A 22892-nucleotide genomic window follows, 5' to 3' on the forward strand; every position below is an offset into this window, starting at 1 on the left:
GGGCGAAATTTACAAGAGCAGTCGTGGATTTCATTAATAAGAGTTTCTTTGCCCTTATGGCCTCCTGCCAGGAACCTTTATAATCCATGAGAATACCCAGATATGGATATAATTTTCTGTATTCAAGTTTACCGCTACCAATAAAAATAGATTTCTCTTTCCTGGTACCTTTCCCACAGGCCATTATATAAGTTTTTGTGACGTTTATCTTTAGGTCAAGACTTTCCATATATTTGTTGTATTTATGCAGAGCCTGCTGTAGCTCTATTGATGTTCGGGCCATTATCACAGCGTCATCGGCGTAGAGTAGGATCGGTATCGGTCTATTTTGTACCTGAGGCAGGTCCTGACACCCCTCAAGCATCACCCGCTCTAAACCGTTTGTATACAGGGTGAATAGGAAGGGTGCCAGGACGCAGCCCTGCCTAACCCCCCCTTTCTACTCCGAATGAAGTGGTGTTTTCTCCGTTAGGTCCAAACCTTACCCTGGCTCTAGCATTCGAATATAATCCTCTTACCACTTGTACTAGGGCTGTTTCGACTCACATCGGTTCGAGCGTCCTCCACAGTTTCTCATGACATACACAGTCAAAGGACTTTCCTCTTTGCGTTTACGTTTTAACCCCAATGCACATAGATCTTTGACTTTGATGTCATCTAAAATAAAAGGAGGAAAACTCTTGTGCTTTTGGTCTGCCCCCCAGATTCTTGTTGAAGATTTAGCAAATGAATGTTACTTCAACACAGGGAATTCTCTCTTAGTGGAAAATGAGTCTGAGACTCAACTGAAAGGCAATATAAATTTATAAATCTTGTCACCATGTGTTATGGTTGTTAAATGATCTGAAAATGTTCTGGAAACATCACTGGAAGTTGAATTCCAAGGGTTTGGAAATGTTTCCAGAACTCAGCGCTGGTATCACTGGTTGTAACAGGCATAGCAATTGTAACGTATGTTCGGATTGTTTGTACAATTTATTTTCAGTTTTCTCTTTGGTTGAAATCTGTAATTCATGGCAATGAAGTAATAACGTTGAATTACTGTCTGCGATATGTAGAAATTATGTAAATCAGTAAAATAGTTTATCTGTGCAGAAAAGCATATTTTCTCAGGGAATGGTTCTTTCCTTGGCATGATGAACTTTAGGTAACATGACCTACTTGGTGTTAAGGGTAGGATCTAGTGTATTTGAAATATGTTCCAATAAGTGATTGGTTAGTTAATATGCCACAGCTTATATTGCGTGTCTTTACCATGGTTGGCAACACAGATCTGTGCTATTGTTGAATTTGTATGTAATGTAAAAAAAAAAACGTATACAAATTGTAGAACTACTCGTTTTTAAAGGATCAGGAAAAAGAAGAGGATGAGATGCCAGAAGAAGTATTAGAATACAATGGGTGGTCTGAACCAGTGAACTCCAAATATAATGGTATACCATTTCCACCCACCGCTCCTGCTCCTCACCCAACTTCAGATGTTCTGAATGATATTATTGAAAGAAGGGAAACAATAGAGAATCGGTTGATTAGTTGGTAAGTTTGTATATATATATATTGCACATTCTAAATGTTGGTGTTTAAAATGGATCCACCTTGCAAGAGAAATGATTATCCCCCCATCATGTAATTTCCCTTTCATAATCTATTAGAATTGTTTTCAGTAATGAGCCAGACCTAAGAATTCTTATTTTTAGAACAGTATTTGGAATTTGACACCTTCAGTTGCAAAGTAGTTTTCATTTAATATCAAAGCTTCCAGTGCATAAGAAACACCAGAAGATATAATATCTAATCAAATCATAGTTTTGATTACATTCTTGATCATCCATCCTCAGGAGGCTGCAATGCAAATTATATATTTGCCTGTGCTTCCCGATGAGCCCTGAGTTCAGAGCTCACATGACTTAATATAATCTCTATCTTCACCTCTGTTCCTGACTCCTGTGAATGTTTTAAAAACATGCATCCTCTCTATCCGCGGTTTAACAGCCTCAGAATTTTTATCCACTCATTCTAGTTTTTTGAAGATGGTATCAAGAGATGCCGTTATCTCTCTGTTCCTTGCAAAATCTCCCCCTATTGACCCTTTTCCTCTTTCACTCACTGTGACCTCTTTTTTGCAGACAGTAAATGTATTAAGAAGTCCTTTTTGCTGTATTTGTGGTATTTGCCTAACATTAGCAAAACAGTTCAACTATTCGGCTATCACACTTAGATAAATGCGTTCCAGAGACTGGTTGGAATGCTCTGCCTCTTCTAGGGCTTGCCTCTCCATATTGCCACTCCTCTGGACACCAGAGCCATACTGGTCCCCAGGGCAGTGCCAGCTGGATTTTACTAACACTCTCCAGCAGCTTGAGTCCAGCTACTCAACTTCCTCAACATTGTCATAGGGCATCTATACATGAGTATCACACCATAACCCATTCTCAATGCAGCTGATATTTATTTATTTATAAGGTTTTGTATAGGGCGAACATGACCCTCAAGGGTATCAGAGCGTTTCACATTGTAGGGTAGGTAGGATACAGTTGTAGGAAAAGAACATTTGTTACATATATTGAAATGGCATAGTAAACCTGGAGTTCACTGTTGCACACCAATGTAGTGGTCAAACAGGGCAACAGAACAGAGGGGTAGGTAAGTAAACAATAGAACCAATGTATTTTAGGGCAGAAACATGTTCATTAGTATTGTTTTCACTCCCTTTTTGAATGAGGGATGTTAAAGCACTTGAGGTTGTTGCTGTTTATACCTCTGAGATTGTGGATTCTCATTAAGGGTTAGCTTGAATGGCTTGGATTTTACCTCAGAAGGTCTCGTCAGTGCCTATTGGGTTGGTATACGAGAGGAGTAGGTTGCGGAAGTCACTGATAATTAGATCAGCCTTTATTCTTCTGGGACGGGAGGAGGCATTTAGGAGGGTTTACATTTTTGAAGTAAGGTGAGAAGTGTGCGTGTCTCTAGGGTAAGAACTGAGCCTGTTTGGGAGTTGGACCGGGTCCCTAAGGTATTTGCAGTTCTGAGCAAGGGAAGATGCTCGATAGTGATGGCTGTCAATTTCTACAGTTTGTCCGTGAGGTGACGCAAGTGGGTGGAGATCGCATCCAGGCGAGTGACCCAGTCAGTGTGGTGGCTGTTGGTTAAGGGTTGTCTTGAGAGTTCATTTAGGGGGGAGGCCTCATGGGAGCACTGGTTTGGCAGAGGGGGCATTAAAATGATCAGGGGGTGCGAGCGAGTCAGGGAGGTCTTGTGGAGGACCAATTTGTGTGGAGTAGGGAGTCTGGGCTGGGGAGGGTAGTGGGGCATATGGGTAGCTGGTAGGATGTGGGCGATAAGAAGTTGACTACATTGGGTGGTATAGGTTCCACGGATGGTGGTTTCCTGGTATACAACAGGGCTGATGGCGTGCTAGGATGGATCTTGCAAGGTAGTTCCACAGGAGAGCGATAAAGCGGATTAGTGGGACAGGTTACTCCGGAGGGAGATCAATAGGGTTAGGTGAAGTTGTAGTCACCCAGGACGTTAGACGAGGTGTGAGAGAGTCATCATGGCGAATAGGGTGAGTTGAGGGGGATGTGAAGCCTTATTAATCACAGCATTCTTGATTGTAGGGAAGATATTATCCAGTTTAGCTAAACTGTAATTCGAGGCTTGTATAAGCATAATACAGTTGTTTAAAGGGATATGGTAGCGCTCGCATTGTCGAAGAACAAAAGCGAAGCTGATCGTTTGATACCATAAGGCTTTTTCCTCGTGCCAGTGATACGAAGCATGGAATAGAAGATGTTCCTCCATCATGCCACACGTTTTCTGGTTTAGAAGATGAGGTCATTAGTTAGTTTACCCTTGTTGGCGCAGAAGTAAATGTCTGAAATAAGTGTTTTCAGGACAGGTTTTGAGTAGCCGATGTTTGTGCTTTTTAGTAGCATTTTTTGATAGATTAGCAGAGTAGTTGATAGTGGAAGTGAAGGCATGAAGGTCTGTGGGATTATATTTGTGTCCATTGTGTGAGGGGCGAAGGTGTCCCAGATGATAGAATAAGCGGCAACAAGGACAAGAGACAAGAGAGGAGTGAGAGATAGGAGGAGGAGAAATGCTTTAGCACCTCGTCCCCCCCCCCTTTTTAGGTTTAAATCTTTTTATTGGAAGCAGCACATATGAAACAAAACATACATTACATACGCTATGTGGTCCGACATTGGAATGGAGCGTTCGAAAGGCAAGTAAAGCCCCAAAAAGGGCGGGCATAGCATTCAGAAACCAACCCGACCAATAAAGGCATAAATATACAGGAAGTGCTGCGAAAACCCCCCAAAAAGGAAACCCCGCCCCCGAAACTCCCCGTCCCCTCCTCCCCCCTCGCCCCCCCGTCCAGTGCTCAAATCCACCCCCCATTGCCCCCCCTCTAGCTCGTGAGGGAGTCTCCATTCGCAACCTCCTTAGGAGTCCGCCTTTTTGGGCCCTGTGAGCCGCAACATCCGGAGGTATCTCGGGCAGGTGAGGTCCCGAAACTCAGTGACCAGCAGTGAGCGAAATGGTTGCCAGAGGTCATCATATTGATCTACATCGCCGGCTAAGGTAAATGACAGCTTTTCCATCCCTAATACACACCACATCCTATGTAACCAGCCTGTAGTGGAGGGAACGTAGTAGTGCGCCAGTGTGTTAGGATGTTCTGTACTGCGGAACCTAGGCCAATGGCCATCTGGTCCCCCCCTATTCGAGCGCAAGGGGTATGTCAGTGGATTAGGGAGCCCCAGCAAGGCGTAGCCAGGGAATCGGGGTAGTTCTGTTTGGAAATGGATGTCAATGTCATCTATTACCTGCGTCCAATATGAATGTAGAAGAGGACAGTACCACAAGAGGTGTAACAGGGTGCCTGTGTGTCCACAACCCTGCCAGCAATTTTTGTCTTTACTGCGGGCCATCTCATGTATCCGTTCTGGGGTGTAATACCAATATGTGGATATCTTAGTTAGTGTCTCTGTAAGCCCCGTGTTATATGCAGAGTGGCACGCTCTATAAGAGATCTGGTCCCATTCTTTATGGCTCAGGGTCCTGCCTAGTTCACGTTCCCATCGTTCCCTGCCTGGGTTGTAGAGATGTGTTGTTGGTGGTTGTAAAAATTTGTAAAGGTCGGATATTAATTTGGTGTCAGAGGTGCGGGATATAAGCCACTTTTCATACGGCTGGAGTTTCCTATCCGCCGTCTCCCTCACTTGTGGCTGGAGTGCCCAGTGTCGGACTTGCATGTAGCGCATCCGTTCCGTCTCAGGGAATTTGTATTCCTGTGTAAAGAGTGGGATGGGAAGTACTCCGTCTGGGCCGTAGATATGGTATAGGAAATGGCACCCCGCTGGCCGTCAGTGTGTGAAGGCTCCCTTGGCCTGGTGTGAAGTCTGGAAAGTGGTAAGTTCGTGAATGGTGTTAGTGGTGTCCCACACTTTCAGGGGGACCCGTGTGACAAACGAGGCGTAAAGGTTAGAAGGCCGGTGGGCCTTACGAAGAAAGGGGATTTCCTGGAATGGGCACCCAGCAATTGCATGGTCCTGAAAGAGCCAATGCTTCTCCGACTCCCACTTACTCCATTCCACTAAGTAGCGCAATTGCGCCGCCTGATAGTATTTGCGCAAATCCGGTATCCCCAAGCCCCCTGCTTACGGGGCCAACATGGCCAGTGCCTTCTTCATTCTCGGCTTCCGGCCTTGCCAAATAAAGTGGGCGAGGTCCGCCTGTGTTTGCTGGATCCAACCTGCAGGCAGCTGCAGCGGTAATGCCCTGAAGAGGTAGAGGATTTGGGGCAAGACAGTCATTTTGACCGCTGCGATCCTGCCCAACCAAGAAAGGGGAAAGTGTTTCCAGTGTCCCAACTCCTCACGTATCTTCCCTTGGAGTGCAGCATAGTTGGCCACCGTCATGGTTGTGAGTGTGGGGGCCAGCTGGATCCCCAGATACGGCACTGTGCCAGATGACTATTGGAGGGGGAAGAGATTCTGTAAGTAGGCTTTTGTGGAGGGGGACAGGGACAAGTCGAGAGCTATTGACTTGTCCGTGTTCATTTTGAACGCGGCCACACCAGCAAAGGTATCCAACTCCGCTATGCAAGCCGGTAGGGCCGTCCGCGGATTTTCGAGCGAGAGCAGGACATCGTCCGCATAAAGACTGATGGTGTGTGTGAAGCCACGAACACCATCCCTGTTGCTGCACGGTTTTGGCGGATCCTCTGAGCGAATGGCTCCATATATAAGGCGAATAATAGGGGTGATAGCGGGTATCCCTGCCTCGTGCCCCTCTCGATATCAAAGCTCTCTGAGCTATAACCATTCACTGGCACCACTGCCGTGGGGAATTTGTAACAATTAAAAATGAGAGTGCAGAACTTCTCCCCAATTCCGACCTTCGCCATGACCTGTTCTAGGTAAGGCCAGTGAACCCGGTCGAACGCCTTTTCGGAGTCTACCGCCAGCATCATTCTCTCCCCAGGTATTCGGGAGGCTTTTTCTATGAGGTGGACGACCCTTTTGGTGTTATCCACCGTCTGACGTTCGGGGATGAAGCCCGATTGGTCCAGATCTATGAGGCCTGGCAGGTGGGGAGCCAACCGGGCCGCCAGAATTCCAGTGTATAATTTAAGGTCCACGTTTAGTAACGAAATCGGCCTGTAGGAGCCGCATTTAGCCCTATCCTTCCCTGACTTGGGGATGACTGTAAGGGACGCACGCAAAAGGTCAGGCGGGATGGCGCCGGGTTCAGAAAAGGTGTTGAAAAGGCGGGTGAGAATCGGTGCTAGTGTAGTGCAAAACGTTTTGTAAAAGATAGCTGTAAAGCCATCCGAACCCGGAGCTTTCCCTGGCTTGAGTTTAGCAATGGCGGAGATCACTTCTTCAATGCGGATATCCCTTTCAAGATATTCCGATTGGGAAGGTGCTAGAGTGGGAAGTGTGACTGAGTCCAGGTATTCGGACGCCGCCGAGTCGGCAAACGGGCTGCTTGTATAAAGGGTAGCGTAAAAGTTGCGGAAAGTTTCCGCGATCTGGGCGTCTTCTGTGACTGTGGACCCATCGGAGCAGGAGAGCTCTTTGACCGTCTGTTGTTGGCGCGCAACTCAGAGTCTATTCGCCAGTAGGCGGCCACATCTGTCCCCTCCGGTGTAATAGGCATGTCGCAGCCTCAGGGCTGCGAACTCCGCACAATCCATATCCAGAGCTGCTAGGAGTTGGCGTGCGACTTTGAGTTGCTTCCAAATTCTGGGTGCCCCAGTTCGTTGGTGCATTTGCTCAAGTTCATGAACACGCTGCGTGAGCTCGTCAGCTTTTGTTGCCGTTCCCTATTCTCAGCGGAGGAAAGAGACAAAAATTCCCCCCGGATGACCGCCTTCATGGCCGTCCATTTTGTCGCCAGAGTCGTGTTGGAGTTAGCGTTGTGGGATAGGTAGTCTTGGATAGTGTCCTGAATGTGTTTCACCACATCTTTCCTATGCAGTAACGTGTCTCTAAGACGCCACACCCTGAGAGGATATGACGCCGGTGGTAAAGTGAGTGTGGTAGTGACTGGTGCATGGTCCGAGAGTGAGATTACCCCTATCTCTGTTGAAGTGGATAAAGCGCAAACTGGGAAAGAGGGCCTGGCGTAAGTTTTGTGTGCATTGGAATAATACGAGTATTCCCTATCGTGTGGATGAATGCGGCACCAAAGATCATGGAGGTCCAGCTCGGTCATCCGGTCATTGCAACTGGAAGAAAGCGCTCCAGCTTGGTGAGTGCGTTGGGCAGACCTATCCAGGACCCTGTCAAAGACCATGTTGAAATCCCCCCCAGTATAATATGCCAATCCGGTGTGTCTGTAAGGACTGAGTGGAGAAATCGTTCCTGGCCCTCGTTAGGGCCATAGAGGGACCCAATCGTAAACGTGAGGCCCCCCAAAGCAAAGCGGTACGCTAGCAATCTCCCCTTCTGCGCTGCACTCTTATGTAGGACTTCCCCTTTAAAATGTCGTGCCACCAGGACCGCCACCCCTGCAGTCTTAGTGGGGCCAGAGGAGAAGAACTGAGTTGGGAATTTGCGTGAGCGGAGCCTATGGCTGTCACGGGCCAGCAAGTGGGTCTCCTGCAGTAAGCAGCCTGTGTATGTTCTAAGTGGGACAAAATAGCACGCCGCTTAACAGGATTGTTTAGACCCCGTACGTTAAGGGTCAGGACCTTAAAGGTTGTAGGCGGCATGTTTTACATAGAAATCGGACACGCTAGTCACCAAGCCCGGTGGGGCGCGAGATGTGTGTGGGTGGACAATGGTAGGCCGGTCGTGCTGGCGGGCTTAAACGGCAAAGCTGGGCATCACAATCAAGTACAAAGCACTGGGCGTCCCCCCTCCCTCCCCCCCCCCCCCCAAAACTCCCCAAAACCCCCTCCCGAACCCCAACTGTGAACCCCCAACTAGCAGTAATAGTCTCAGGCTTATACAAACTCAGTCCAGGACTGTGGTAAAGTTACTGTATAAGGGAGTATGTGGCAGTGGCGACCTCGTTGGCCCCCCGTCCCGCCCCCCCGCCCCATGCCTTGGCAATGCCAAACAGGTCCCCTCGCACTTGCTGCTTCAAGGACCCTCTATTTTGTCTTCCTGTATCGCTGCCGCTTGCTCCTGTGCCATGGTCATGGGATCTGGCTTAAGGTTTCTTCTGGACGAGCATTGGCGTCTCACCTGTTGCCAACCATCCCGGGAAGACCGGGGTGGTTTCGGTTGAGATGAGTGCGTAGGGGTCCCCTCCTCCCCTGCCTCTTCTTCGTGGTCGATGCCCAGCAGGTTGCACGTTTCACGCAGGGACCGAAGTTGCTGGAGGGCTCCCTTCCATTTCCAGATAAGTCTAAAGGGATGGCCCCAGGAGTATGGGATCCCTTTGCTCCGTAGGAACTCTGCGACTACCTTAAAGGCCTTCCGTTTTTATAAGGTAATTGTCGATAGATCCTGGAACAACCCCACAGAGTGTCCCAGGAATGTGAGGTTCTGCTTCTGGCGCGCTGCCCTTAGAATGCGTTCCTTTAAGGGGTAGTCAGGTAGGAAGGCCAGAATGTCCGGAGGTGGGGCTGGTGCCCGGCGTGCCAGGCCTACTCTGTGTGCTCTGTCTATGCGAATCTCGAAGTCCACGGGCTCTCCCAAGATTTCCTGCAACAACCGCTGCAAGTAGACGGTGATGTTGTCGCCCTCGGATTTGGATGGCGTGCCTCGGACCCGTATGTTATTGCGTCGGGAGCGATTCTCAAGATCCTCAGCGTGCGCCTGCAGATCGGTCTGCTGCTCGTGGAGACAGATGATTTCTTGTTGTAGAAATTCAACTTCCTCGCTCCTGGTGCGATCTGCGTCCTCCATTGCCACTACACGCTCTCCAAGACCATCGACATCGCAACGCAGTTCTCTGTACTCCCCTGCCATATCCTGCTTGAGGGTTTGAAAATCCTCTCTCAGGGAGTTGAACAGCGACTCCAGAAAAGCTTTGGTGATGGGGGCTCCATCGCCCTCCTGCGCATTAGCGTTGCCCGCCGGCACAGTCGACGCAGGGCATTTCTTCACTTTGGGGGTGCTTTTGGTCAACATGTCGGTGATGGTGCAGCCTCCCCTGTGATTCATGGCCGCCAAGAGACTCCCTCCACACAGTCCTCGAGCGCCACGCCGTGCGGGTCTTGTGGACAGTGAGCCCCCAGGAGAAGCAGACCCACGTGTAGCTCCAAATGTTCCGGAGAGAGCGACCGCTCTCAGGGCAGGCGCCCCGTACAAATCCCAGTCAGGACTAGTGCCCCCTCAGTGGCCTCTGTGGGGGAATAGCGAACAGTCTGTGTGGCCCTATAACCAGCCAGGGCCCCTGTCTAGATACGCCGTCTGCACTGCAGCTCCCGGGCGCTACGGGCCCCCACCATTCAGCCCAACCAGGCCTCACTTTTGCGCCGTTAAGCTCTCTGGGCAGGTCTCTCGGGCAGCGACCCCTCCAACCTCCGCTCTTCAGTACGGGCCCTCTTTTACAGGCTGCGCCGGCACCCCCGCGCCGACTCCCGGAGTCCACCCGGACCCCCGTCACTGCTCCTCCCAGCGGGCCCCTCAGGACAAGCGGGGAGCAAGGGCTGCATCCCACAGTAACAGAGTCCACTTAGCTAGGTGAGGTTCCGATCCCCAGGTGGCCACGCTCTCTCTCCGCCCTGCGGGTAGCCAGCACTGTGGCCCGTTGTTATGCACTGCCGCTCCTTCCGTGCCACTCCTCACCTGCCGGGGGGCCCCTCGATGTAGCCGGACTGCTAGCAAGGCTGTCGCTAGAGTGCGGGCCTGCTGTGCCACCCCAAAACGCTGGGCTGGTCACTCTGCACCTGCCAATTGCGGCGCGGTCGTGATGCGACCTACATAGGCCCCAGAGCAGGGGCCTCGATTTTCGTGCTCGCCTAGTGCCTCGCTGCTCGGAGCGCCGCACCTCACCACCTCTCCTGCGTTGGGGGCCTGCCGCTGCGCCCGCTGCCTCTTCCCACCGCTGCTCCGGGGTGCGGTTTACTGCTAGCCGATGCGCCTCACCACTCCATGGTCCCAACAGGGTTCCGACCCCGGCCCAGCTTAGGCCCAAACCTGGGGCTTCGATTTTGGCGCCTCACCCAGAGGGCGCTCCCCTGGATCGTCCTAGCACTCCCTGCGATCTCGGGCTTCCCCACTGCGGGCCGCAGCGCTTCTGGTGCTGGCACTTGGACCTTGCTACCGCCGCTCTGCAGTCCCATTCCGTCCCTGAGGGGACCTCTGCTGCCTCCAGACCCGTCCCATCTCACCAGATGCTGGCCGCCATGTTGTCTCGGCCCCGGACGGGTCTGCGCGCCTCAGGGGAAAGCCGCCTCAATAGTCGCGCCGCCACCTTATCACCCCCGGAGGACCGGGCCAGCTTCCCCGCCGCGGCGGGACTAGAGGAGCCAATTTTAGGGGGTTTGTATACCTTTTAGGGGCTTAGGTGGGGTTCAGGGATGTGGAGCCATGCGATCCTGCGTCCGTTCTGTTCGCCATCTTGGCCACGCCCCCCCCCCCCCTAAAAAAAAATATATATTTCCTCCTCTCTTCCCTCTTAATTTCCTCCCTTTCTTCTAGTCACTACCCATTTTCTACTTCTCTACCTTTATCCGATGTCATCTCGCCATCATTCAATTATATCGTAAAGACGGCCCCCACAATAGCAGGGATGTGTGTTGTGGGGAGTTTGTCCACTTTTAGTTTCTATGTCCCTCTGAGAGAGGGGGCGCCATCTTCTGTGAATGAGCCCAGACTAAGAGGCAAAATGGAGGTTTGGGCCTTGAGGGCACTGATTTCCGGCTTTACTGGGTCAGCCCCGCCAGCGTCCATGTGCCCTTGGGGGGGCCGAGCACGCTGGGCTGCGCTTGACACAATAGACTGCTGCTTAGTGCTTTAGCTCTGCCGAGCTTTGCTCCTCTCTACACAGCCCACCGAGATCTGCAATTAAATCTGTGGCTTCAGTCGCTGGGCCGCAAACGGAGCAGTGATTGTGTGTGTAAACAGCCTCTCCACAACCTCACCAGAGCAGCACCACGTGACCGAGTGCATCAGCCCACTCTTAGTTCCGGCACTCGGGCGGTGAGGTTGGAGGGCCAGGGAGCCGACACACGAGCCTTACTCAGGCCGGCAAGTGTTTTCGGGATCAGTCCCTGGAGCGGGGCAAGGTACATGCAGCCGCTGTGGAGTCAGACACCGTGGATCCACCCCCTAGCGGCTCAGCAATAACACAAGCAAAACCGCAAGGAAAACAAATGCAGACATCCATGCCCCAATCACCTGTTCCGTGCCCCCGCCACTCAACACAGTGAGTAATCAACATCAGTGGCCATGAGTCAACATCGCACCAACTCTTCGTAGCTCACCCAACTCACAGTCAAGTCTGCGGGGGCCCCCCAGGTGCAGCAGGCAGCACAGCATGCAGAGATCTCGGAGTCAACAGCCCAGGCGGGGCTGATCCAAGATGTCAGGTGGAAATGGAGAGGGAGGTAGGCACTCACCACCTCGCCCGATTCAGCGTCCCTAGAGCTCATTGGCGTTCCTGATTCTTGCTCCAGCAGTGGTGTCCATCCATCGTTTAGTATGCCACGACCCCTTAATCATGGGTCGCCAGACAGTGCCATGGAACGCTGCCATGAAGAACGTTGATGCTAGAAAATACAAATTTGTATCAACACGAATCCCTTTCACTTCGTCAGTATCTTTTTCTGAAAAGCCAAACTGCTGTAGGTAGTACACAGTCTTGCATAAGGATCCAAAAGCAAAGCTTTCCAAGAGATATTTTGCCATATGAAACTGTGAGTGGTAGCTTATTGAACGGTTTATCATTGTGTGGAGCAGCAATTCCTGGTCCTGACCTGCCAGTTGGTCAGTTTCTTTTTCATACATTGGCACTCCAGGGAACAGCTCCTTTGATAGATCAACTTGTTGACTATCAGATTTGGAGACAGTAAGTGCTCCCTGCCAGTTACTCTGCCCTCAGAGACTATCTGCTACCTCACACAGGGCCAACATGTGGCTCTAGGTGACCCAAATTCAAGGTTGATGCATGTAACTCAGTGGAGACATGTCCTTGTTCTCACCAGGACCCAAACCCTCTTCCCACTGATTACATAACAAAATATAGGGAAATAACAGAAAATCCTCATCAACTCCAGTATTTCTTTTACAAGGTATTAGTGTTGAAATAGTTTGATGTAGGCATTTTGATTTACAATAGCCTTTTAATGTTTTAGTAATCATTTTGTCAAAGATTTGCTGAATTAATTAAAAAAAAACACTAATAAGTAACCAACCAGACTTCTTTTAAGAAATCTAGAAATAAACTCAATGACCAACTTGGGTAGCTATGTATGTATCTAAAGTGTGTTTATTAAATATTGTTAAATGAAAAAATAAAATATCTAAATACATTTGTTGTCAAAAAGCATAACCATGCAGTGAGTTGGAATGTTGTCCAGCAGCTAAAAAAGATGTAAAAAAGCTGAACAAGGATTATGCTATACTCAAGCTAGTGATGTGTTCCTTATTTCATTTATATTAATTCTGTAAGGTGATCAAGAGGAATGGAGAACATAAGAATGAAAGCCGTTGTACAGGCTCCCTATTATAAACACATGGAGCACACAGGTGGTAAATATTTAAAACCCCTCCCTCCTTTAGCGGACCCAACACTACACCAACACACATCTTCCCACTACTGAACATAAGCACAAGCAACAAGGAAAAGACTGTCACCACACACCATCTCAAAAAAGATGATTCGAACATAGAATCCCACAGAATGCTCACATTCTACTTTGACATCACACACTGTTATAAGAGGCACAAATTTCATTCAAAACCTACCAGTTAGGGGTGTGGCTTGCTGGCAACCAAATGAGCTTAGCTCATTTTCAAAAATATTTCGAAGAACTCAAACAGTTATTGGGGTTAGTGAATCCTATTACTAAAGTTTAACATCCAGCTTAGCTGCAACAATTACTGCTGCATTCGTGAACGCAAAGACCATAGTATTGTGGTATACCATTCCACGCGAACTGCAGATCATGTAGTTTTCACCAGTGACTAACTGATTTACAAAAGGTTTGTGTCTTGCAAATCTCTATCCTTGATCTCTGATCAGCATCTTCCATTACAACTAACTTCTAAAACGATAACTTGCAAGGGCTGGGGTTCAGTTTGTTGCATGCACGGCACAACGTTTTTATTTGTCGCTATGCTGCACATCCTGTCCACTCCCCGATGGTCTGGGGCAGTGCTTCAAACAGCAGCAGCTTCCGCTGATAACATGCAAGGTGGATGGTTTCATAGTGTTCTGCCGCTTGCAACAGGTGCTGAGAGCAATCGTCCACCTTACATCGCATACCCACATGCCACTACCGGACATTTGCAAGAAACCTCACTTTCCGATCTGTTTCTGACTTACTTCCTACATCAAGCCCTACATGACTTTATTTCAATTTAAAAACAGAATTCTTCTTAGTCCTACAAAAAGAATACCCACACCTACACTGTTGTTCTTTTTTGGGCACCATCATTAGATGAGACAATCGTCTTCTTAAGGCACCAGGTACTACTACATACCCATAAAATTCACAACTTCTACCTTTCTGCATTTCAGTATAATTAGACTCTTCTCTTGAAAGCGCACTACCAGCCTACACAGTGCAAAGTAAAGGAACCTACTCTAGTGTAAACAAAACTTGTAACCTTGTTTGGCCTGTCCCCTTTGTTCAGCAATATGTTGCTCCCCAGCAGGGTTTGTCACACACACACACACACACACACACACACACACACACACGCACACTCACTCACTCACTCACTCACTCACTCCTCACTCTCTCACTCTCTCACTCCTCACTCCTCACTCCTCACTCCTCACTCCTCACTCCTCACTCACTCCCCACTCACTCACTCCCCACTCACTCACTCCCCACTCCTCACTCACTCACTCACTCCCCACTCACTCACTCCCCACTCACTCACTCCCCACTCACCCACTCCTCACTCACTCACTCACTTACTCACTCACTCTCTCACTCTCTCACTCTCACTCTCACTCTCACTCTCACTCTCACTCTCACTCCTCACTCCTCACTCCTCACTCCTCACTCCTCACTCCTCACTCCTCACTCCTCACTCCTCACTCCTCACTCACTCCCCACTCACTCACTCCCCACTCACTCACTCCCCACTCACTCACTCCCCACTCACTCACTCCCCACTCACTCACTCCCCACTCACCCACTCCCCACTCACTCACTCCTCACTCCTCACTCACTCACTCACTCACTCCCCACTCCCCACTCCCCCACTCCCCACTCCCCACTCCCCCACTCACTCACTCACTCACTCACTCACTCACTCACTACTCACTCACTCCCCACTCACTCACTCACTACTCACTCACTCCCCACTCACTCACTCCCCACTCACTCACTCCCCACTCACTCCCCACTCACTCACTCCCCACTCACTCACTCCCCACTCACTCACTCCCCACTCACTCACTCCCCACTCACTCACTCACTACTCACTCACTCCCCACTCACTCCCCACTCACTCACTCCCCACTCACTCCCCACTCACTCCCCACTCACTCACTCCCCACTCACTCCCCACTCACTCACTCCCCACTCACTCACTCCCCACTCACTCACTCCCCACTCACTCCCCACTCACTCACTCCCCACTCACTCACTCACTACTCACTCACTCCCCACTCACTCCCCACTCACTCACTCCCCACTCACTCACTCCCCACTCACTCACTCCCCACTCACTCACTCCCCACTCACTCACTCCCCACTCACTCACTCCCCACTCACACATCACTCACTCCCCACTCACACATCACTCACTCCCCACTCACACATCACTCACTCCCACTCCCCACTCACACATCACTCACTCCCCACGCACTCACTCACTCACTCACTCCCCACTCACTCCCCACTCACTCCCCACTCACTCACTCACTCACTCCCCACTCACTCACTCACTCACTCACTCACTCACTCACTCACTCACTCACTCACTCACTCACTCACTCACTCACTCACTCACTCCCCACTCACTCACTCACTCCCCACTCACTCACTCACTCCCCACTCACACACACACCACACACCACACACCACACACCACACACCACACACCACACACCACACACCACACACCACACACCACACATCACACATCACACACACACACACACACACACACACACACACACACACACACACACACACACACACACACACACACACACACACACACACACACACACACACACACACACACACACACACACACACACACACACACACACACATCACTCACACACACACACATCACACACACACATCACACACACACACACATCACTCACACATCACTCTCTCTATGGGAAATACAAACTAAACAAAAAGGGTCAGGGGAGGTGGCCTATATTAAAGCTGACCCAGAGTTACCTCACCATCTATTCCCATTTACAAAAGTTTAAACGTTGATCCACTAACACTACCACTTCACCTTCAAATTTACCTGCCTGGCAAAGATTTGGTTTTAAAGTATATCTATTGCGCTACTGGACCTGAAGGTGGGCACAATTTTTTTAATGAATAGTTGATTGAAACAATTGGTACATGCAAAACAGCCTTGGTAAGGAAATTGTTTTGTCTTGCGGATTAGGTATTCTATACCCAAGCTATTGTATACTGAGGATCCCACTGAGACAGTTATGTTGCTAATAACCAAGGTCATACTCTGGACCTGTTGACAAAATCTGTCCCCACAGAAAATAGCCATTTCTTATTCCTCATGATCAGACCGAGCTACTAACTCATTTACTTCCTTGAGATAGAACAGTATCTCACAACTTCTCCTCTGGACCAGTTTGAATCAGTACTGAGGTGGGACTTCCAGGTCTCAAAAATGCCTACTTCCCAACACTGTGCTGATCCATGCCTCTGTGTTTCATCCTCTGTTTGCCATTTGTGCTTCCAAGAACTCGCATGCATTCAATCAATCAAAGGTTTGTTAACGCAACTACTCACTCGCTCACCAGCAAGAGTCAAAAGGCGCTGGAGGAGGGGGGGGGGGGCACAGCTCCTGGATGATCTTGGTGATTTGTCAGAGAGCCAGGTCTTGAGGTCTCTCAAGAACTTGGAGAGGAGTGTTGGTGTCTGTCGGAGGTAGAGAAGGAGGGTGTTCCATGCCCTGGCTGCAAGGAAGGCAAGGGATCTTTGGGCTGTGTGGAACGTTAGGAAGTGGTTCATGTAGGCGGATCCAGTGTTGTGGGTAAGTGTGAGAAGCTTGAAGGTGATTCTCTTCTGGACGGGTAGCCAGTGTAGTGTCCGAAGATGTTGGGTGATGTGGCAGTGACATGGTAGAGTGCATTGCCGTAGTCTAGTCTGCTGCTGATGAGGGCGTGGGTGACAGTTTTCCTGAATTCCTGGGGAATCCAGTTGAAGGTCTTTCGTAGGAGGCGGAGTGTGTAGAAACAGGAGGAGGTGACCGCGTTGATTTGTCAGTCCATTTTGATTTCGGAGTCCAAGATAATTATGGGGTTGCTTGCGTGGTCAGTGGGCGAGGGTGGGGTCCTGCGGGCGGCCACCAGGTGTTGTTCCAGGCATCTGGGTGTGAGCCCATGATGAGAACTTTGCTTTTGTCCATGTTTAGTTGTAAGAAGCTGTTCTTCACCACTGGGAGACTGCTTCCATTCCTTCTTGAAAGTTGTGTTTGGAGATGTTGGGTTCGATGGCTAGAGAGAGGATGAGTTGGGTGTCGTTTGCATACAATACGATGTTGAGTCCGTGAGATCTGATGATGGGTGCAAGAGGGGCCATGTAGATGTTGAACAGGGTGGGGGCTAATGGAGGATCCTTGAGGGACTCCGTAGGTGATCAGTGTGGGATCTGAGAGGAAGGGTGGGAGTCTGACCCGCTACGTTCTGCTGGAGAGGAATGACCGGATCCAGTTGATGGCCTTTTCCCGGATTCCTGCGTCGAGGAGTCTGTGGGCTAGGTTGCGGTGGGAGACTGTTTCAAAGGCTGTAGAGAGGTCCAGGAGGATGAGGGCTACAGTCTCTCCTCTGTTGAAAAGGGAGCAGATGTTGTCTGTCACAGAGAGAAGGGCAGTTTTGGTGCTGTGCTTCTTCCTGAAGCCTGATTGGGAGGAGTCGAGAATGTTGTTTTCTTGCCTGAAGGAGGCATGATAGGAGTAAGGAGATCCGTCTGAAGTTCTTGAGGTCAGTGGGGTCCGCCAAGGATTTTTTTTAGGAGAGGGATCTCGGCATGGTTCCAGTCGTCGGGGAAGGAGGCTGTCTTGAAGGAGTGTTTGGTGATTCGACGGAGCTTGGGCGAAGATGTTATCTGCGATGTAGTAGATATGGTAGGGGCAGTGATCCATGGGGGCCACGGAGTGGGTAGACTTCATAGTTTCCCGCATGTTTCCAGCTGCAAACTGCAATAGTCCTTTCCCTAATGCTCAGTCTTCCATCTTGCAGGAAACCACATTGATATTTCAAAATCTTTCCCCGTGAGTTTGTTTTTCACCACCAGTAGTTCCTGCTTCTGATGTTGAATCATGCAGGATATATCTGTGAACAAGGGTATCGAGACCATTCAGTGTTAGATCTGCCTCTTGTGATGCTGCTCTGGTTTGTAACTCATGCTAGGTAGGAGAGGCCAGATCGACTAGAAGGGTGCTGTCACCATTGGGAGTGCCTGGGATGCACATTGTGGGTGGTTGTGTTACGTACTGCTCTTCAACAGAGCCTTTTTATAACCATTGCGGAGTACTTCTGACATATGGAAGTTCTGAATTGCTACTTTTATGTCCATCTTCTCAGCAGAAAAGGTGAGCTGGAGCATCCTGTTTCGGCTAGCCCTTGCAGCATTTTCATTGTATTCCAGAAGTGATAACAAGGCAATTGTGCCTTGCTACAACATTTCTGTGTCCATAGAGGCAGACTGAAGCTTCCTTACCAAAGACATCACTTCCCTTTCCTGCTTGTATAGCTGATCCACCTCTATTTCAGTCTTCACAATAAGACTCCAGTGCATCCTCCATGGAAATTAATGTTTTCAAAGTGTTTGGTTGACAACAATAAGCCCTTAATTATAGTCATGAACATCTCCTCCTCTTGAGTCACCAATGGTTTGTAGCACCATAAGATTTGGTCTCGCTCCTTATAGCCACCATCATTTGGGGTGAAAAGTCCTGCTTCTCTTTGGCTCCGCTTTTTTATTTAGTCTCTCTCAGTGACTTATTGGAAGGGAAACTCCCCACCCTAACCCTTATGGGGAGCATCCTCTAGTCCTTGCCTCTGCAAGGCATGCTGCATACTCTGCGGCACACTTGACACTTCATATTTAAGACCACTTCAGTTTCTCATCTTCCTGGACCATTGCTGATTCACGTTGGCTAGAGCGATCAGTCAGCAGCTGATGTACCGTCTGCCTCCCATCAGGCACATGCTCCTTCAGCCACTCCTGGTGCCACTGCTGCAGACAGGAAAATCCTCATGATGTGGAGTCTCACTGAGGCCTCTGTGTTGCCTCTCCCCAGGAACTCTATATATCCTCAAATGTCGCAGCAGTAGACAGGCTCCAGCTAACTAATAAACAACATTTAGAGGTACCCCTAAGAACCAAGGAAACATGATCATCTAAAAGACAACTAACTAAAGTCCCCTTAGTAAATAATAAAATCATAGTATCAAACTACTGTGCCAGCTGTGCAAAGAACTAAAAAACAGAACACCCATACAAAAATATACAATTTATTAATCATCAGATGTATGACAATACACACACGTAAAAATATCTGGAAGATCGAAAAACAACCAACTTACCGCTTATAGGTTTAGTAACCTATCGTTTCTCATTAAAAAAAAAAGGCTGAATAGGTCCTATTTCTGGATTTCAAACACACAATGTGAAGATAGAAGTAAGTTTGCAATATTATGTGCGATATCTTGTTGTTGACCACCTTCCTCAGGACGATTGTTGGTAAATATGCCACATACAAATTCACTTTGTTTTGTTCAAATCTAAACAAATTAAGAATGTTCCTCTTTAAGTTAGGCTTCCATTATTCTACTAACAGATTGTCACTTCTAAGCCAAACGTGGTCTCTTGTTGGACATCCACTTTGCTGTTATTAAATACTGTCTCCTACATCCTACTAGGTGTACTGAAGATATTTATCTCAAACTCGAGTTCTGTTTTGGGGTGTTCTCTTTTTGAACTACCCAATCTTTGTGTTAAGTACCATTCAAGAAAGGAAAACTGTCTCGCTTGCACCTCAAAAAAAGTTTCAAGTACTATATTTGCCATAAACTGTATTACACTTTGTTACAGGATGACGCATACGTTTTGAATCTTAAAAATACATTGCCTTTCCTAACAGGGTGGAACAAGAAATAATGGCAAGGATCATCAGTGAAATGTACCCCGCTCAGCGAGAAACCGTGCCTAATGTTAGTGAATCTGATAGTGAAGAGAGTGCTGGTGTATCCTCAGACATAGGTGGGTGTCAAATAAAATCACGCATGTTGTGCGTCTCGGTTTCCTGTATGGCTATCTCTATGCATATGAACCTGCAAAAATTTTACAACATCATTGATGTAAAAAAAGAATACAGATATCTTCCAGATAAGATGCAAAAAACATAATTTCAATGTTATTTCTAATACTTTTGGCATGCAGAAAGGAACAATTTCAGGAGATCCTAAAAGCACTGTTCAACACTATGAGAAGGAACTAGGGAGACTGACAAAAAAATTAAACGTGGGGCTTCCCTATCTTCATCAAAGTTAGATTGCAACTAGTTGTCATTCTGTTTTGTAGTATTTTCTAGGACATGTTGTATTTAATTGTATTTTAGCTGCATTTATATAGCACTTCATAGCTTAGAGAGGCCCTGAAGCACATTTGAAGACAGTTAGCATGCTACTCCTTTGTGAGTGCTACCAATAGAGGGCTTTGTGACTGATTTGTGCCCGTATTGTGTTTTGTGGCTGAGCCTTTATCTGAATTGAAGCAAAAAGGTGTGAGACATAGGGTGTGTAACCATGATATACTATAAAAAGTCTGTGACTTCACTTTGTCCCATGTGGAAGGGTTTTGGTGTCTTGCATGTGTGACACTGCTCAAACTGCGTCTCATCAAACATATAGCTGTGCATATGCCTGGGTGTAGGAGAAAGGTGTGAGAATATATGCGGTTGATCATGTGGGCTCCTATCATATTTGGGGTGATCTGCATTCTAGAGCTTACTGAAGCAATGTTATATCAACAATAGTATATTTGCTAAAGTCCTCCCAGGAGCTGCAAAGGAGCAGCCCACACTAATGGATGTTAAGCAACCAGCGATGGTTTTTGTGCTGAGAAGTCTACTCAAGAGTGGCAGGCAGCAACCAGTGGGAATTGGTAAGTTATTTTACCATCCAAAGTACATGATTTGAAACATCCCTACATGAGTAGCAGAGGAGCAACGCAAAGAAATAGACATCATACAGCCAGACTTACCTCTGATGGGTCCTCTATGGAGCGACAGAGGGGAATCTATTATACAACAAAAGGAATATGCTACTTACCAGTATGCATCTGTTCTTGGCATAGAGGGCTGCAGAGTGGTACATTATGAATAGATCGCCATCTGGTGTTGGGCTCGGATGATTGCACTTGTTTTTCTCTTGGAGAGTCTTTTGTAGATTGGTGACTCTTCCTTTGGTTGCTAGTGCGCATGGGCATCGGCTCCATCCTTAGATTGTTTTGCCATAGTAGGGTTAGATGGAGTAGTATGATAGAATACAGATAGAAATGCCCATGTAAGTGTATCTAAAGAAGATAGTGTTGGAACAGACACAGGTTTCTGGGGAGGCTGGGAGGGCATGTACCACTCTGCAGCCCTCTATGCCAAGAACAGATGCATACTGGTAGGTAGCAAATTCCGTTCGAGGCATATGGGCTGCAGATGGTACATTATGAATAGACTATACAGCAGTTCTCTCCCTAGCGGTGGTCACCCGTGTCTGTTGCAACAGTCTGAAATAAAGTCTTTAATACAGCTTGTCCCACTCTAGCTTGTTGTGTTGTGTGCACATCTACACAATAGTGTTTTGTGAAGGTATGCGGTGTAACCCAGGTAGCTGCTTTGCATATGTCATCTAGTGGAATGTTTCCCAAGAATGCCATAGATGCTCCTAGTTTACGTGTAGAGTGAGCTCTAGGAGGAACAGTTAATGTCCTCTTTGCTTTTAAGTAGCATACTTGTATACATTTTACAATCCATCTGGCAATGCCTGCTTTAGAGATGGGATTGCCCTTATGCGTAGGAGAAAAACGCCGCAAATAGCTGTTTTGTTTTTCTGAAAGTTTGTGTTCTTTCTATGTAGTACAATATTGCCCTTCTGACATCCAAAGTATGTAGGGCCCTTTCCGCTACTGTCTGTGGTTTTGGAAAGAAGACCTGTAGTTCCACTGACTGATTGATGTGGAATGCTGAAATTACTTTAGGCAAGAATTTTGGGTTTGTTCTAAGAACCACTTTGTTTTGGTGTAACTGCATAAATGGTTCTTGTATTGTAAACGCTTGCAATTCACTTACTCTTCCGAGTGAAGTGATAGCTATGAGAAAGGCCACCTTCCATGTGAGGAATTGTATTTCACACCTATGCATAGGTTCAAAGGGTGGTCCCATTAGTCTGGTAAGTACTATGTTGAGATTCCAGACTGGGGAAGGTGTCAGTGTTGGTGGAATGACTCTTCTGAGTCCTTCCATGAAAGCTTTAATTGCTGGTACTTTAAACAGGGGAAGATATTGTCTGTTTTGTAGGTACGCCGCTATAGCTGCGAGATGAACTCTGATAGAGGTGTATGCTAAGTTACATTGCTGCAAGTGTAGTAAATAGCAAATAATCTGTTTAGTGGATGCGTCCAGAGGGTTGATGTTATTACTGTTACAGTATACAGCAAACCTTTTCCATTTTGCTGCATAGCATGCTCTGGTGGTAGGACGTCTTGCTTGTTTAATGATTTCCATACAGTCTGGAGGTAAATCTAAGTATCCAAACTCTATGACCTCAGGAGCCAGATCGCTAGGTTCAATTGTTTGGGATCTGGGTGCATTATTTCTCCATGGTTCTGTGTAAGGTGCATGGGTATTAATCTCAGCTTTTGATGTGGCACCTGTGAGAGTTGCAGTAGCGTGGTGAACCACGGCTGTCTTGCCCACGTGGGTGCTACTAGTATCATTGTCATTGAATGTTGTTGCAGTTTCCGAACCACTAATGGAATTAGTGGGAGAGGGGGAAAAGCGTAAGCAAATTTGTTGGACCAATTTATCCAT

At 48.2% G+C, this 22892-nt stretch overlaps 1 protein-coding gene across 2 annotated transcripts in view; it reads left to right on the forward strand.

The window, feature by feature from the left end:
* KIAA0586 (KIAA0586 ortholog) overlaps nucleotides 1-22892 on the forward strand; it is a 637696-nt gene that overhangs the window by 300229 nt on the left and 314575 nt on the right. For both annotated transcript variants that reach the window (XM_086937986.1, XM_086937987.1), the window contains exons 19-20: nucleotides 1349-1536; nucleotides 19950-20068. In XM_086937986.1, the coding sequence (XP_086794112.1) occupies nucleotides 1349-1536; nucleotides 19950-20068 (307 nt within the window). The remainder of the gene's footprint in view (nucleotides 1-1348; nucleotides 1537-19949; nucleotides 20069-22892) is intronic.

This window comes from Lissotriton vulgaris, chromosome 9 (genome assembly GCF_964263255.1).
Source record: "Lissotriton vulgaris chromosome 9, aLisVul1.2, whole genome shotgun sequence".
Lineage (NCBI taxonomy): Eukaryota > Metazoa > Chordata > Amphibia > Caudata > Salamandridae > Lissotriton > Lissotriton vulgaris.